Consider the following 15500-nt stretch of genomic DNA (forward strand, 5'->3'; position numbering starts at 1 on the left):
GTATTAATTTTCTGAATACAGCCTAACCTTGGTGGCCAAGCACGGGCTCGGCTTTTAATGAGAAACGAACAACATCGGAGATTATGCAGCTTCCAACAAGCAATAGAAATGTTTCCGGTGGTTGCATTCACGAGACGGGCATTCGAGCAGAATGCTGATAAGAAGCTTTTGCAAGTATGTTACGGAGATATTTGCCATGAGAACTGTCGGCATAATCGGTTTTATCCCGGAAAAATCGGACTATGTAGAAAGAACCAAACTCTACGCAAGTCCTTACCCACATTGTCAAAACACGTTCTCCGAGGCATGATATCGAAAATTAGTTTGTATTGGTCACTTGAAAATTCTGGCTGATTTTTAGAGTACTTTGACTTTTACAAGCCTCTCTGCTTTGGGAGATCAAACCCAGACTTGATTAGAGAAGTACACAGTACTGCTCTATGTCCGACCCTTCGATACGCTATGACTATCGAGGAATAGGAAATTTGGACCCTGTTCCACTTACACACATATACATATGTATATATATAGAGAGAAAGAGAGAAAGGGAAAGAGAGAGAGATTGCGAAACCTATTGAAATATATTCTAAGTACAACACTATTCTTCCCCGCAACCACACTTTTACAGTTTTCGAAACCCAGCCATCACGATGACTCCATTCACACTGGATCTAAGCGATTTCCAATCCAACTCCCCAGAATTCGCAAGAAAGGCTTTAGAAGGCTTTCGTCGGGACGGCTTCATTAAACTTGTTGGTCATGGCATTTCCGAATCGGAAATTAACCAGCTCCTTGCCTGGGTATGATGACTTCTCGTATTCTAAATATTGGCTAATTTATGATTTCAGAACAAAGCGTTCTTTGCACTTCCTCTGGAGGAGAAGCTAGCAGTGTCCAATGTTGCTGGACCAGAACCTCAGCGTGGTTACAGCGCTGTTGGTGTTGAGAAAACCGCAACTTTGAATATCAACGGTGCAGTCAATCTTGAAATGGCCAGCCACGAAGGGCGGGAAGATTTCAAGGTATGTGGGACATGTGTGACGCGTGGCTCGATTGAGACTGATATACATCAATACAGGAAACCTTTGATATGGGAGGTCCGAACGATACTGATTTCCCCAATCAATGGCCAGCAGAAACCAGCATTCCGGGGCTCAGATCCTGGCTAGAGCAATACTGGTTCAAGTCGCACAAAGTTGCCATGAGAGTTCTCAACGCTCTTGAGCTGGCCTTGGGGGTTCCTCAAGACTCTTTTGTAAGCCGCTGTGACGGCTGCAAGAGCGAAATGCGCCTGATTCATTATCCTAATGTCTCAGCTGAGAAACTTCAGTCCAACAATACGATGCGTATCTGGCCGCACACCGATGCAAGTGCAATCACTTTGCTCGTGCAGGACAGTAGTGGAGGCCTCGAGGTCGAGAATCAGAGCTCTCCGGGATCGTTCGAATCCGTCTCATTAGTAAACAAAACTGAACTGATTGTCAATGGTGGCGAGACACTGGAACGGTGGACGAATGGTCTTTTGAAACCAGTCTTGCATCAGGTCAATGTCCCTCCTGGGCCAAAGTGTTCAGAATCCGGAACGATCCCGTCTCGTCTCTCGGTGGCTTTCTTCGTTAATGCCAATGCGGACGCTTCGATGGGACCTTACGATAAGTTTGTGTCCGCGAATGAGCCTTCCAAGTTTCCGGATATGCTGTCTCGGGAATATCACAGACTTCGGAATGCAGTTGTATATTAGGTCACTAAGAAGTCTGCCTTCTATCAATATTGCTCCTGCGAGCCTATACTAAATGAACTCTATCTGATAGATTTTAGTTTTCCTGGCCCCAAACCATGAATCGAGCTTCAACCAGTGTTTCGACTGCTACTAAAACTTGCTACGCTCAGAGTTACTCAACAGTGATTTTACTATGATATACACAAGGGGTCAAGGAATCTACCCCGAAAAACGAGAAACTTGATTTGGTAATCGCCTACATCAGATGAATCTTGAAGAATGATCTATCGGGATCGGACTTATCTGGAGTTCTCACCGGGGTCGATGTTAAAGTTGAGCGCAGGCTTGATTTACATTCTGTTAATCTCCTGAATGATTATATTCAGCAGTGACCAAACTTGCTTCAGTCAGCCCGAGACGCTTAGACAAGCACATCTGGTTCACAGAAGTCCGCGAATCTGATCTGGTAGTGATATATCCATGATACTTTATGTGATGCAGCAACAATAATGCCGTAGCGAGCAGCAGGACATTTGAACGAGAAGACGTAACTAACTAGTTAGCAGGATGTCATATCGCAAAATGATATATCTAGGTCAGTTTGATTCTCCCCTTCTTCGTGGAGGATTAACTAGGACCTCAACTTTCTCAATCAGGGCAAATTGATAGTGTATTAAAGGGAATCAGCTACTTCATTCATGTTGACAAGCACGAATCACTAGGCCTCGTTCTAGTTACACAAATTCAACTTGACATATCCATAACTAGCAACCCATATTTGTGGCTAAAAGGCCAATCTACTATAAGTGCGACTGGCTTATAGGCCGTTATCTGGAGTATAGTACTACTCCTAGATTGGATACTTCCCTTCTAATCCAGCTGTGGAACACTGCCCATAGCTCATGTAGATACCAAGAGGTAAAGTGCTGCTCGTCATTCTGCAGTGAGCCATTGCAATCCACTTCCAAGATGATGGCCAATCGGAAGGGCTACAATGAATTTCACACGAAAGAGTACTGTATCGCTGCAATGGAATTCAGTCAGAGTATCTGATACTTCTCTGGTATTCATGCTAAGCTCGAGCCCTACTAGACATCTTTTCCCATTGCCTGGTTTGCATGCCAGCTCTCCTCCACTGCCGTCTGCAGGATTGTGCGGAGATCACAACGGTTCAATGTACTCATTGCCTTTTCAGTACTGCCGCCGGCGACACATACGTGAGCCAGTAGGTCTGATAAGGGTGTTTCGGCAGCCTCCTTGACGAGCATGACCGCCCCCATGCATGACTGGACTACCAACTGATGGGCAAGCTCACTTGGAAGACCTAGGGATGAACCAGTAGCCACCAGTGCTTGCAGTAAGTAGTACACATACGCCGGACCAGATCTGAAGAAAGTTTTAGATACTCTTCGGAACAGTCTTGATGGAAACAAGAATTGTATCGCATACGACAGGAGAATTTACATACCCAGATACGGCAGCTGCAACGTCCATGAGCTCCTCCCGTGGAAGCATAGCAACGACAGGGGAAATTCGCCTGAAAATCGCGCGAACTTCTGACACCACTTCGCAGGGGGCGGACTCGCTGGCAAATAGGGCGGTTGCGCCTTGACTGATGGAAATGGGGGTATTTGGCATGGCCCGTATAATTGTGGTTTCGCAGGGCAACCAACTTTTGAGCTGGGCTAGAGTGATGCCAGGACATACGGTGACGACGACAAGCTCCTGGGCGCTTCTCGCAGACTTCACAGCATTGCAGATATCTTTACAGACGTTTGACGTGAAACGTGGCTGTGTTGCGATGAGTACAACATGCCTTATGGCTGCACCGTCAGTATGATCCCAGATCAAGGGGTCTCCATTGTCCCTTGAAACCACAGCGTCAGGGTAATCGATCTGAAGGGCCTTGAGAGCCTCGAAACGGCGGTGTGTCAAAGCCAAACGGTATTCAGGAGAACTCTCAGATGATAAAAGCCCATCGACAATGGAACGACCAAAAACGCCGCAACCGATAATGGTGAGTTTATGATGCATTTGATAAGAATGTATAAGATCTCAACTAATAGCGTAAGGATAAATGGCAATGAGAGTCTGGATACAGTATACGTATTTGCATCTGTATATATGTGTGTGTGTGTGTGTGAGCGCTGGGGCGTAGGGTGCTCCTGCATGCGTATATAGGGATTTAATGGTAATCAAATCCAGATGAGCAAATACTCTTGGGTATTTTTTTCATCGCTGGGGTTCTCTGGTCGGAATATGTCTGAAACAGCATTATACTGTGGACGTACTAGGCTACCCGAGCAATGCAACAGATATTCACAAGCTGTGATCAAGGCGCTAATGTAGACTAAGCTAAGTCATATAATTGCCCCAAGCGAGTGTCAATGTGTTGATCGTTTTCAAGCATGTACTGATTTGCCACGGCAAGCGCGCGATCACCTACTTGTCGGTGCTGGCACTTCCATTTCCCTACTCCATATCAGAAGAGGAAAAAAGAAAAAGGAGGGTGATGGGCTGCCATGAACTACTAGTATGTCCGAATTGGGTAAAAGTGACCGAGGTGTGTACAAACATAGCTAACATACCGACACAAAGGCGTAGAGACCGAGGAGAAGAAAACCCGAAAATTCACACAATCCTCATTCACTTGACGTTATGCATCCGAGAAATCTTTTCGTATACCTGAGGCAGTCTGTGTATTTGTTCCTTTTTCTTTCTCTTCTTCTTTTTCATTTTTTTTCTTTTCACCTTCATTACTTTCCCCTTTTGTGGATAGTAAATCTCGCCATACTATTTGGGTACTTTTGCATTGCGGGCCTGTCGGGAATTCTTTGCATCGGAAGGTTTTTTTTTTTTCCTCCTTTTTGTCTTTCGTGGGCTTCTTGTACCGGAGGGTTTTTGACTTTACACCGACCAATTTTAATAGAATCTTCTGCATCGGAAATTTCCCAAGACAGGGATCGCGTCATTTGCCGAAAGCATATCCGGGCTATAAACTTGTACGAAGCTTGCATAAAGTGACACAATTAGTCTTGTGCATTTCTCATTCCGACAGTCAATTTATGCATTTATAAATTGTACGCTTTCTTTCTTCAATTACTATGCAATACAGATATCCTCAACTATGATTACAATAGTATAGACAAGCAATTAACGGAAGTCGCATAGCATGTAGGAGGCTAGGCTGTTCAAATATTGACCGATCCCGGTTATGTTGCTTTCAGTTGAGCAGTATCAATGAAATAATATAAATGGAGATAGTATCACTTGCGTTTCTCGTCTTGTAAATTGAGCGTTCAGATGATAGATGAATGACACGCTGATACTTGGAGCGTAGATTCAATATACTCTTTGAAATTATCTTCTCCGTCGGATTCATACCTATACATTCCAGAAGCTGGAGCCCCCAGAAACACCATGGCTGCACCTGCGGTTCCAGTTCAAAATCCTACGGTGTCCTTTTGGAGAACAATGGTGCACCCAATCGATGATCAACGGACCACATCAAAGCTCCCTGACACAGTGGATGTTATTGTTATCGGTGCTGGATATGCTGGGATATCTGTAATGCACCACATGCTTGAGCTAGCTCAAAACAAGGACATTCCCATGCCATCTATACTTCTCTTGGAGGCACGTGAAGCGTGCTCCGGAGCGACAGGTCGTAATGGTAATTCCCATTTCCAGTAACTTTGAAGCTATTTTGTTAATCAGACTATAAGGTGGCCACTTAAAACCTGACGTATGTGGTATGGCTACAGCAGTTGCACGTAACTACGGCTTGGATGCTGCCATCGAGTGTGCCAGATTTGAACAGCAGCATGTGTCAGCTCTCAAGGAGCTCATTGAGAGTGAGGATATCGACTGTGATTTAATTTTGACACGTTGCATCGACGTCTTCTTGGATGAGACATTTTTGAATGAAACGAGAGACAAGCTAGCGGAACTGAAAAGAAAAGATGTGTCTATGATGAGTGCCATTCAGACACTGTCTGGTACCAAGGCGGAACAGGTAAACTGCCTCACACTTGAATGCAATACAAGCTTATGGTTTCTAGGTCTCGGGCGTCAAGGGTGCAAAAGGTTGCATCACTTATCCGGCAGGGCATCTGCATCCCTACAAACTGCTTATGCATCTTTTGTCCAAGGCCTTGGATATGGGAGTTAATCTTCAAACACATACTTGCGTTAAGCATGTCACTACCACGCCCGATGACGATGGGTACGCCACGGTAACAACGGACAGGGGCAAAGTACGCGCAAAACAAATTGTTTATGCCACCAATGCATACACAGCTGCATTATTGCCCGAGTTAAAGGACAAAATTATCCCCGTGAGGGGCACGTGCTGTCGTATTGTTCCTAAGACAAGCACCGCTGTTTTGAAAAACTCATGTACTATACGACGTAGTTCGATCGATTCCGAGTACCTCGTCCCCCTCCTGGATGGCAGTTTGGTTGTCGGTGGTGGCCGTGTAAAGTATTACCACAACAAAGCCGAATGGTACGACAATGTCGCGGATGACGAATTGATGCGAGGGACACATCCACATTTCGATGGCTATATGCAGCGACATTTCCATGGCTGGGAAGATAGTGAAGCAGAAACCCAGGAAATATGGACTGGGAGTAAGTCATTTAACAGTGAAAATAAGAGACTCTACTTTATAGCTGACTTGGCAAATAGTAATGGGACACTCAGCAGATGGGGTGCCCTTCGTGGGAAATCTACCGGATAGACCAAATCAATTCATCATTGCTGGTTTCTCTGGGCATGGCATGCCTCAAGCATACCTCGCGGCAAAAGGGCTCGCATCAATGATAATAGAAGGAGCAAGTTTTCATGATACGAAGTTACCAAAGGTTTTTGAGGCAAGTACAAAGAGGTTAAAGAATCCAGTTAACTTGGTCCTACAAAATTGGCAAGATTGGAGAGTTTCTGTTTCACCCAAGCTATGATGAGCTACCTATGTTTCTTTGTACTGTCTTTGTCGCTTTTAATGTAGTTTAGCTCAAATGCTCATTTCAGTTTTCCTCTAATAGAAAGAAACAACAGACTGCTGAACTGGCGAAAGAAGGTAGTGCTGGGTCAGCATAATTATTGCACTTGTTCCATCCCCCCTGCCTTTCCCCCTTTTTTTTTCAATCGAGCTGGAGGAGGCTCCAGCTGGGCAGATACGTGGCCAGCTTATAGCCCTCTCAGCTCATAGCCAGCTGTAAATAATAACCCCTTCATGGCAGGGGAACATCAATAGACCTCCATACACTATATACATACTGCATGGACGCCACGGCGTGCTATAATGTCAACAAATAAAAAGCCCGGAAACGCAAATGTATGTCTAAAAATCGCCGCATCCAGATTAGCCTTTTGGGTTGGAAATTCTTCCCTTGGCGGTCGCATCCTCCGAAAAGCCCACTAATACTAAAATGGGGATTGCAAAGGTAGCATCGGCAGTTAAATGAGTGGCTGATAATTGAACAGTCATTATGCAGCTAAAATTATTTGTATCGCGCAATATAAAAACCGTCGTTATCCCTCCTCAAATTCTACACCAATACTACTATTCCCTGTTTCGCAAGTATCTTTGATCGAGACATCGAATTATTTGAATCATTTTTCCACACAAATTCTCTCCCCGTGCTCATTCTTTTTTGGGGGGGATTGCTATTTTGAGTCTTTATTGAACTGCACTCAATCTAGTACGCCTACATCTTAGGTGTTCTGGTCGCGTTGCTAAGCAGCAGTTTCTGCGTTACGATGGCACCGACCGCAAGCTCCACCGAGACGGCGGAATTGAAACAGCAAGAAGTGTCGCGTCGCGTCGCACCCATGAACGACACTCCTACTACAGAGCCGGAGACTTCGCCTAACTCCGTGCCTCCAACGACTGTTCAGCGATGGAATCATCCCAGGAGAAATATCGTAAAAATCGCAGCTTGTTTTTGGTCTTTCATAGTAATGGGGGCCAATGATGCTGCTTATGGTGTAAGTTTCGCACTGACACTTTAACCTTCTCCTAGACGTCGCAAAGCCGCTTTTAGCAACATCAGAGAAATCACAGGGGAAAATGCTTACAAATAATTACAGGCCTTGATTCACTACGTAAGAGCTTTCCCGCCTGTTGTACAATTAACCACACACACACAAGCACGCACATGCGCGCATCACGAGTGTCATCATTCGTTCTGCTTTTTGAACTAACCAAGTCATAGATTGAGAGTTACTATAATCTGTCTTACCTTGTCGTATCCATCATTTTCCTATCACCTTTGGTGGGTTATATATCATCGGCACTTTTGAATAATCGGGTACATGAGTTCTGGGGACAGCGAGGTGTAGCCGCTCTTACCGCTGGAGCTCATATTCTTGCGTACACACTTGTAAGTTTGTTTTTCTAAAATAAAGCTACAACTCTCGTCTCTCTGAGCTTTCATTCAGCTTACGCTTTTAACAAGGTCGCTATTCACCCTCCTTACCCTGTTCTGGTTGTCGCATTTGCGATAGCAGGATTCGGCAATGGCATTGGGGATGCCGGGTGGAATGCTTTCATAGGAAGCATGGAGAGTGCAAACCAGCTTCTAGGCTTCCTTCACGGATTCTACGGTGCAGGAGCGGTTCTTTCACCTTTGATTGCAACTTCTATGGTCGCGACAGCCGGGTTGCCGTGGTATACCTACTACTACTTGATGGTAAGTCCTAGACCATATCTCACATGACATCTAGTCCAGCTTAAGCATAACTTGTCTCATGAGCATGGCTCTAATGTGAATGTCACAGATCGGATTCGCCGGCCTCGAATTCCTGTCTTTGGTTTTTAGCTTTTGGTCGTCTTCTGGCGTAGCTTACAAGGCTTCTGTAAGCGAGAACGATTCCAGCACTGGAAATGATGAAAAGGCAACTCTCAGCGCAGTTCTTATAACGCGACCATCTGCTCGAGTAACTTGGCTCTGTTCCTTGTTCCTGTTAGGTTATGTGGGCATTGAGGTCGCGTTGGGAGGCTGGATCGTTGTTTTCATGATTCAAGTTCGCCACGGCAGTGAGGTTGCCAGCGGAATGACGGCTACCGGCTTTTGGTTGGGAATCACCGTTGGAAGATTTGTCCTTGGTTTCATCACGCCTAAAATCGGCGAGAAATTAGCCATATCTGTAAGAACGTCTGAATTCTCCGGGATTTACAGCTAATGAAGTTTAGATTTATCTCCTCCTAATCATGGGACTCGAGCTATTATTCTGGCTTGTACCACAGCTCATTGTGTCAGCAGTTGCGGTTGGACTGCAAGGTTTCTTTCTAGGGCCGCTATTCCCTGCTACCATCGTGATTATGTCGAGATTGCTCCCACGCCACCTTCATGTTGGGGCAATAGGCTTTGCTGCGGCTTTCGGGTCAAGTGGTGCTGCAATATTGCCATTCGCAGTTGGAGCAATTGCGCAAGCGAAAGGTGTACAAGTCTTGCAGCCTATTATTCTAGCGCTGTTGGTGGTAATTCTCGGTCTTTGGCTTGGACTGCCTAGGATTGTCAAGAGGGATTGATGGATGTGCAGAATTCTAGCCCGAAGCCTCAGAATATCTATAGATATGGAATAGTTGAGAAACATGTTTGTGGTAAGCCTGCAGAGCATCTCGGCTGTCATGTATTTGGGTGAGGTCGAGCGCTTTACTTCTCAAAGGAGTCACTTTTCCGATGAACATTTTCCCAAGGTCTTAGTGACGTGCCACAATATTGGCGATGCGATGTCGGGAGAATTGAACACAGAGCCTAAACGCAGTGAATCCAGTTCAAATCTGAGAAAATGTCCAGTATACATATAAAGAAGGTACCAAAACCAGTACTTCTCGATAACTACGTAGCCCAAGTTGGACTCAGGGCTCTGTGTTTGTGTCGAATGAAATACTGCCAACACAGCTTAGATTGATCCAATTTGATGATAATAATAACCTCACCTGAGCCGATGTGTGAGGGGGGAACTGAAGACGAGATGATCGAGGAAGCATTGAAAGTTGTCTGAGTTGATCTCTAGTCTACAAAAGAGAGGTGCTGAAGAGCGACTATATACCCAAGCAGGTGATCTGCGGTGGGTACTGACTATGTCAGTACGACAAATAATCTACTGTTAAAGATACGTCACAGCGCGAGAATTAGTATGCAACCAGCTATTGTTGGTAGAATGGGTTTGCTACTGCTATAATTCTAGTGATCTAAGTGAGTTCAATTTATCCCGCAATGCTTGTGGACCCTTCGGCTCCGATGAATTCAACGTGGCTCGGGAGTCTATGTTCTCCAATATATCTAAGAGTAACCTTCCATCCGTCTCCTTCAGTAACCCACCACCTTTCCAGCTGTCTCTGTCATTCATTTCTGGGGAGACACGATAAACATCTGGAAGCCCTAGTGCTGACTCTACCGGCAAGAGTTTCAACTCCAAGAGCTGTACAAGCAGCCTACCAAGTACGTTCTTTGGTTGTGGAATGACAAAGCCTGCAATTGCAAGTTTTGGGGATTCGTTCAAAAAGAAATCCTTAATGTCCGGGTTCCGTGAGCACTGATCTAAGACGTGCGAGACTATACAGTCATAAGCAGTAAGTATCTGCATATAACACGCCAAGGCAGTTAACACGTATTGGCTCTTGACCCAGCCTGACCGATTGGAAACTGCTGCAGATTGCTGAGAGAAGATGGTAACCACTGTTTCGTCCAAAAGATGAACAAATATCGAAATTGATTGGAATGTAGCAGCGAGCGGGTTGAAGCTGGGCCCATCCATTTGAGCGTCTTTGATAATATCGTAGTCCTCCATTTGGTACTTGAGCGCCATTGAGGCCGTGATACTCCAGTGTTTTGTCTGCATTTCATTTACTAGCTTTGTGAGCTGTTGCTGTAGTCGAAGTAATTGGGACTCCAGGTTTCCGCTGGAACTCGAGACTAATCCGGTTTCCCTATCTTCTGCAACCATTCCAAAATAGTTCTCCGCTTGCTGGAAAGGTATCTGTCTGGTCTCAGAATGGAAAGTGTCCAATGATGGTGCTGAGTCATAATCAACAGCTGTACTTCCGTGTGGAAAGGATATGAGGGAGTTAAATCCAAAGTCATCCATATTCCAAGATACATCGTCCGGGACTTCTGCTGAGGTATATTGGCTTCCGTTACCCGCGTCTGTCCTTCTGTTGGAGTCTTGTTGATGTTCGCCACGAGGTTTTGCAGGGCGACCTATCCTTCGCTGCGTATTTGTGATGCAATCGACCCGGGCATCGGTACAGCGGAAGCAAGGCTGGTTTGGAATGCCCTCGTTGCGAATGCACTTAAGCTTCTGGCTGCGACATCGTTCACAAGCTTGGCGCTTCTTCTGCGCCAAAGCAGAAGACGCAGTCTGATCCGAATATTGAAAGAAATTTGAGAATGACATTAGGATTTTGAATGACGTAATATTTTCAAAGCTTAGAGACAAAAAAGAACAATAAACACGCGATGATATGGAAAAGCATTGCAGTAACTTGATCGTTTGTTGACAAGGTTTGGGACAAGATTGGCAAGTGCGAGGAATATAGGCGATGGATTATCTCCAAACACAATATAACAATTGAAAGTGCATGTCAACGCTCGATTGAAAGTTAATAAAACAGGGATGATGTTTTCTTTACCACGGCAGTTGTAAAAGAGCAGAACTTTCCTTGTTTATTGCATCGCTTCTTTATTGCATCGCTTCTTTAACTTAATGAATTAAAGGCGACTTTTATGCATTTTGGAAGTGCGTGCTAGGTTCTCGCTTTTTCAAAGGACTTTGATATAGATTTGGCACGAAATACATCGAACTTTTTAAACTTTCGGACTACTTCCCCGATTAAAAACATAGGTAGTCGAGACGCGCATAGAGCCGCTAATCCCTTTTTTCTTTCTTTGGGTCACTATGTAGGTAGGTAGGTAGGTAGTGGTATTTAACGCCGGGGCCGGCTCGCGTAGCGAGCTCAAGCAGGGCCTCCCGTGGGGCACGCGGCGTGCTAGGCCAGGTTCTACGTGAAGGTATTCAGAGTCCTCGGTCTACAGTCGACTTCATCGAAGCTCGTTCCCTCCCCTCCCCTATTTAGCAACGTGTAAGCTCATGGCGATTGTCTTCGCAGTGTGCCCTCCTCGCTAGTTAGGACGGTGCCGCAGTTAGCCATCATGGATTTCTTAGGTCACTACATAATTGGGTGATTAGGTGATTAAGGGGGGTCTAATACACACAGTAACTAATCGGCCAACCTTTGCATAATCCCCAATATTTTTACTTCCGTGAAATAAAGGATTAACTAAATATGGTTGGATGATCCTGTGTGTCCCTCATCTTTATGTCACAACGTTGTGGAGCATCTTTCAGGCCTTGTAGATTTTGACTTTCAGGAAGGGTTCGACCCCGAGGTGGTTCGAGGTGTTTAGAAATCGATGCAAGGTGATTATTGCATCATCGGCTCCGATTACCCTGGTTCCCCGTCACTCATCTTAGGAGGCTAATAATGCACGATGCGGCTCGGCCCATGCTACTAGCGGAATACTAGGTGGATCTGACCAAGTACGCACGTACATAATAGTCAGCGCTCAATATGGATTATCCGTGCTTCAACACAAGAGAAGAGAAACAATGAGAGGACGGGAATTCGAAAGGGAAGGTTTTCGTGGAGTGCCATGGTCCTCGTCACGCCTAAAATGTAATACCACTCACGTGGCGAAACGCCATTATTCAAATAGACGCCGATAGTCGTCACCCTCATCGAATTCAAATATAATATATTATTATTCACACTGAACTAAAGTGGCAGAACTTTTTCGATATAAAAGCATTCATCGTTTCCCACGAAGGAAACCGAGATTATATGCTAAGGATAAGCTGACTGGTAAACGTGGCCATGTGGGCATGGTATGCATTGGAACCAAGGCGATGCGCCGTATCTAAAATCCTGAGGAGTAGTATAGCCATCCAACTTGACATTCTCTCAGCGGAACCCGTGCGTCGACTTCCCATTGAGTTCTGGCCATTTTTTTTTTTTGGACACTGTTGTACAGTCATATACTTTGGTCGAGGTTAACCAGCGCGTCTCGGCTGCCGGTCATCTTCACGGCGACATCCGGTCAACTGCCGACGCAGAATAACAGGATCTAGGGGAGATCGGTTCTCAGGACTTCTCCTGTGGCGTGGCGAAGGTGACGGTGCCATCAGGAGACTATCCGCCGTCGAATCGAGAGCTCAACGATCGTGGACAGCCGATTATCCATGACATCGCGGCAGTAGTTGGGTCCATAGCCTTTACAATTCAAATCGAACACTGAGCCGACGTCTTCGGGGGGAAATCAGCCAGGACATCCAAATTTGACGGCTTGAATCCCAACCATACCATGGTTCGGCTATACGGCCACATTGCCTTTCCCAACTCTTTGCCACAGAGCTCTAATTCTTGCGCCGATTTTAACTCTAGGTGGTATCTTTAGAGAATTAAACCCGGTTTTAGAATCCTGCAGGGGAATACGGTTTTTTTTTTCCCGGTTAAGAGGGGGAGGGGAGGGGGAGGGGGAGGTTAAGAGTTGCCTATTCGGGGAACCCGCCTACGTGGGATTACGGCTATGCTTCGCCGTTTCAGCGAAGGAAATGAAATATAGTCACTATAGCGCTACCCCGCTGCTTGAGATTAGGCAGGCTTTTGCTTTCTGTACTAAATACACCTACCGTTGCTATTTTATCACTCTTACTCGCCCTCACGTTCTTACACCCTGCCACAATATTCACTTATCAATCATTATTCAACCGGGCACCTAGTCCATCATAGACCAAGGCTGGCTCCACTCCGCGGAAAAGGAAGAAGAAAAGGCATTTGCGTCGCTTTATAATCTATACAGCAGATATTAGTGTACGCATATAGCTTTCGGGACCGAGTTTTCAGAGCAAGCCGATTCCGACCCGAAGCCACAATCGTACACAGATCGCGATTATTATTCCCGGTGATTAGTGGTGGTGGCACGGCAATCTGGGGAGATTCAGGGGAGATTACACTAGTGGTGCATACGGTTGAGGTCGTTCAGTGCAAACCAATCATATAGTGTAGCATGAGCCCTTAGATCGTCTCGGACTATCAATTCGTATAGCCGAGAGTGTTAGGTATTATACAGTATTCTAAGTCACATTGGTTCAATGGGAAGCACCACGACTTTACAAGATCTAGGCTTCGCATCCTGCAACATGAGATCGAACCGGAAGAACTTCCCCGACACTGGTAAGGGCGGGCCCATAAGCGCGCGAAGACTCAGCAGGGATTCTAATGCAATACATAGTAACCAAGGGCAGATACTGACATTAGGCTCCAAAGGGGTTCCCGGTCAATCTTCATACTTTGTGGGCAGCTCGGGGTCAAAAACCATTGACCTCTTGAGAATTTAATCCTGCAGAGTGCTATACCACCGCGCCATATTGAACGACGTCTAGCGTTTCGAACTAAGCTCGCTTTATATACTCTTCTTGGTTGCCGTCGGAGCATCTCTCGCATAAAGTCTCCGAGGCTCTAATCGGGCAGTTTTTGTTTGTTTTAACAATTAGCCACACCATAATTATCTTAGGAATATCTAATATGTGTTTTAATTATTGCATTTAAGGCTAAGCCACCTGCTTTACACCGGGAAAGGCGAGTTGCTTCCAGCTTTATATTAAATTATGCCATTATATATATTTATTATGCAATCAACAGTTGAAAACCATCTAAACCGCCGGTCTTTATGACACTTACAAGCTCGATGAACGTGGGGGCGCCATTGCTGATTCAAGGTTAATAGCTGCATTAGCTTCCGAACCTCAATCTTTATTGGCAGGGTTTCCGGCCCCTGGTTACGGCACCAATGGACAATAATGGACTTTGCTATGTATACCCTATGATTAAATGATGATCTAAAGACGAGCAGCTTAAAGTGATGCTCGGCTACGGAACGGTTTTATCTACAGCTCCGGATAAGCCGGTGGGGAACGGGGGCCCAGGCTGGCCAGCACGGATCACACGGATCGTCACAGTTACCATTTCTTGCATCCCGGTGTAAATTGCCACGAAGCCTAAGTATTCTTCTGTGTGGAAACAAAACAAGAAGCCCGGCAGTGATCCACCTTTCTTTCGATGGCCACACATTCTATGCACCCCCTGTCAAAACAATAAGGTTCTTGGCTGCGTTGGCGCCCGAGGTATGATGGGTCTTTATCTACAATCGACTTGCCCAATCCCGGTTCTTGCCAACTCCCGTCTATCTCACAAGTCCCCCTCTTTGTGTGTAGGCTATTCCGTATGGCCGTGACCTGAGTACACTGTCCTGGACCTTGGTATCTGGGTCGTATCAGTCATCGGCCAAGACCACAATAGCGTTCATGGCCATGGTCACGGCCAGTCAGACATGGGGTTCAGCATTAGTTTGCATGGTCGCCAGTCGTAGAACTGCAGCCTGCTAATCGGCCTCGCTTACACTGTACAACCACGAGCCATTAGTCGGTAAGCGCCTATATCAACCCTGCCTCGCCTTGCAAGCACACCACGTCGGAATGAGGTCGTGGACGACTCGCCTCGAAGTCGTATCTATTGTAGCTGTTGGGAAGAATCACAATTGGGAATAGCAACAGATTTGCACCAGTACTTTGTCCTGATCCGGAGCCAGCAATTGCTTTTCGGGGAGGAATGTTACAAATCGTCCCTTCAACACTTCTTTTCGTGGAACATTCTTAGTTTTGGCAGTGTTTCTAATCCACCCCTTCCGTCGTCAAGGCCGGGTTTACTTT

At 45.8% G+C, this 15500-nt stretch overlaps 5 protein-coding genes across 5 annotated transcripts; 3 read left to right on the forward strand and 2 right to left on the reverse strand.

The window, feature by feature from the left end:
- Positions 1–650: 650 nt before the first annotated feature.
- On the forward strand, positions 651–1741 carry PFICI_06355 (uncharacterized protein; the record flags this gene model as incomplete). Its single annotated transcript, XM_007834936.1, has 3 exons — positions 651–800; positions 849–1022; positions 1079–1741. The coding sequence occupies 3 exons, from the start codon at positions 651–653 to the stop codon at positions 1739–1741; spliced, it is 987 nt and encodes a 328-aa protein (XP_007833127.1).
- A 1067-nt stretch (positions 1742–2808) lies between these two features.
- Positions 2809–3754, reverse strand: PFICI_06356 (uncharacterized protein; the record flags this gene model as incomplete). Its single annotated transcript, XM_007834937.1, has 2 exons — positions 2809–3106; positions 3189–3754. 2 exons carry the CDS (start codon positions 3752–3754, stop codon positions 2809–2811), a joined length of 864 nt encoding a protein of 287 aa, XP_007833128.1.
- Positions 3755–5140: 1386 nt separating this feature from the next.
- Positions 5141–6682, forward strand: PFICI_06357 (uncharacterized protein; the record flags this gene model as incomplete). Its single annotated transcript, XM_007834938.1, has 4 exons — positions 5141–5393; positions 5446–5735; positions 5782–6352; positions 6411–6682. 4 exons carry the CDS (start codon positions 5141–5143, stop codon positions 6680–6682), a joined length of 1386 nt encoding a protein of 461 aa, XP_007833129.1.
- Positions 6683–7484: 802 nt separating this feature from the next.
- Positions 7485–9258, forward strand: PFICI_06358 (uncharacterized protein; the record flags this gene model as incomplete). Its single annotated transcript, XM_007834939.1, has 6 exons — positions 7485–7712; positions 7815–7829; positions 7940–8107; positions 8183–8416; positions 8505–8873; positions 8920–9258. The coding sequence occupies 6 exons, from the start codon at positions 7485–7487 to the stop codon at positions 9256–9258; spliced, it is 1353 nt and encodes a 450-aa protein (XP_007833130.1).
- Positions 9259–10245: 987 nt separating this feature from the next.
- On the reverse strand, positions 10246–11129 carry PFICI_06359 (uncharacterized protein; the record flags this gene model as incomplete). The annotated part of the gene is made up of 2 exons (XM_007834940.1): positions 10246–10288; positions 10342–11129. The coding sequence occupies 2 exons, from the start codon at positions 11127–11129 to the stop codon at positions 10246–10248; spliced, it is 831 nt and encodes a 276-aa protein (XP_007833131.1).
- Between the last annotated feature and the right edge of the window lie 4371 nt (positions 11130–15500).

This window comes from Pestalotiopsis fici (genome assembly GCF_000516985.1).
Source record: "Pestalotiopsis fici W106-1 unplaced genomic scaffold PFICI_Scf_4, whole genome shotgun sequence".
NCBI lineage: Eukaryota > Fungi > Ascomycota > Sordariomycetes > Amphisphaeriales > Sporocadaceae > Pestalotiopsis > Pestalotiopsis fici.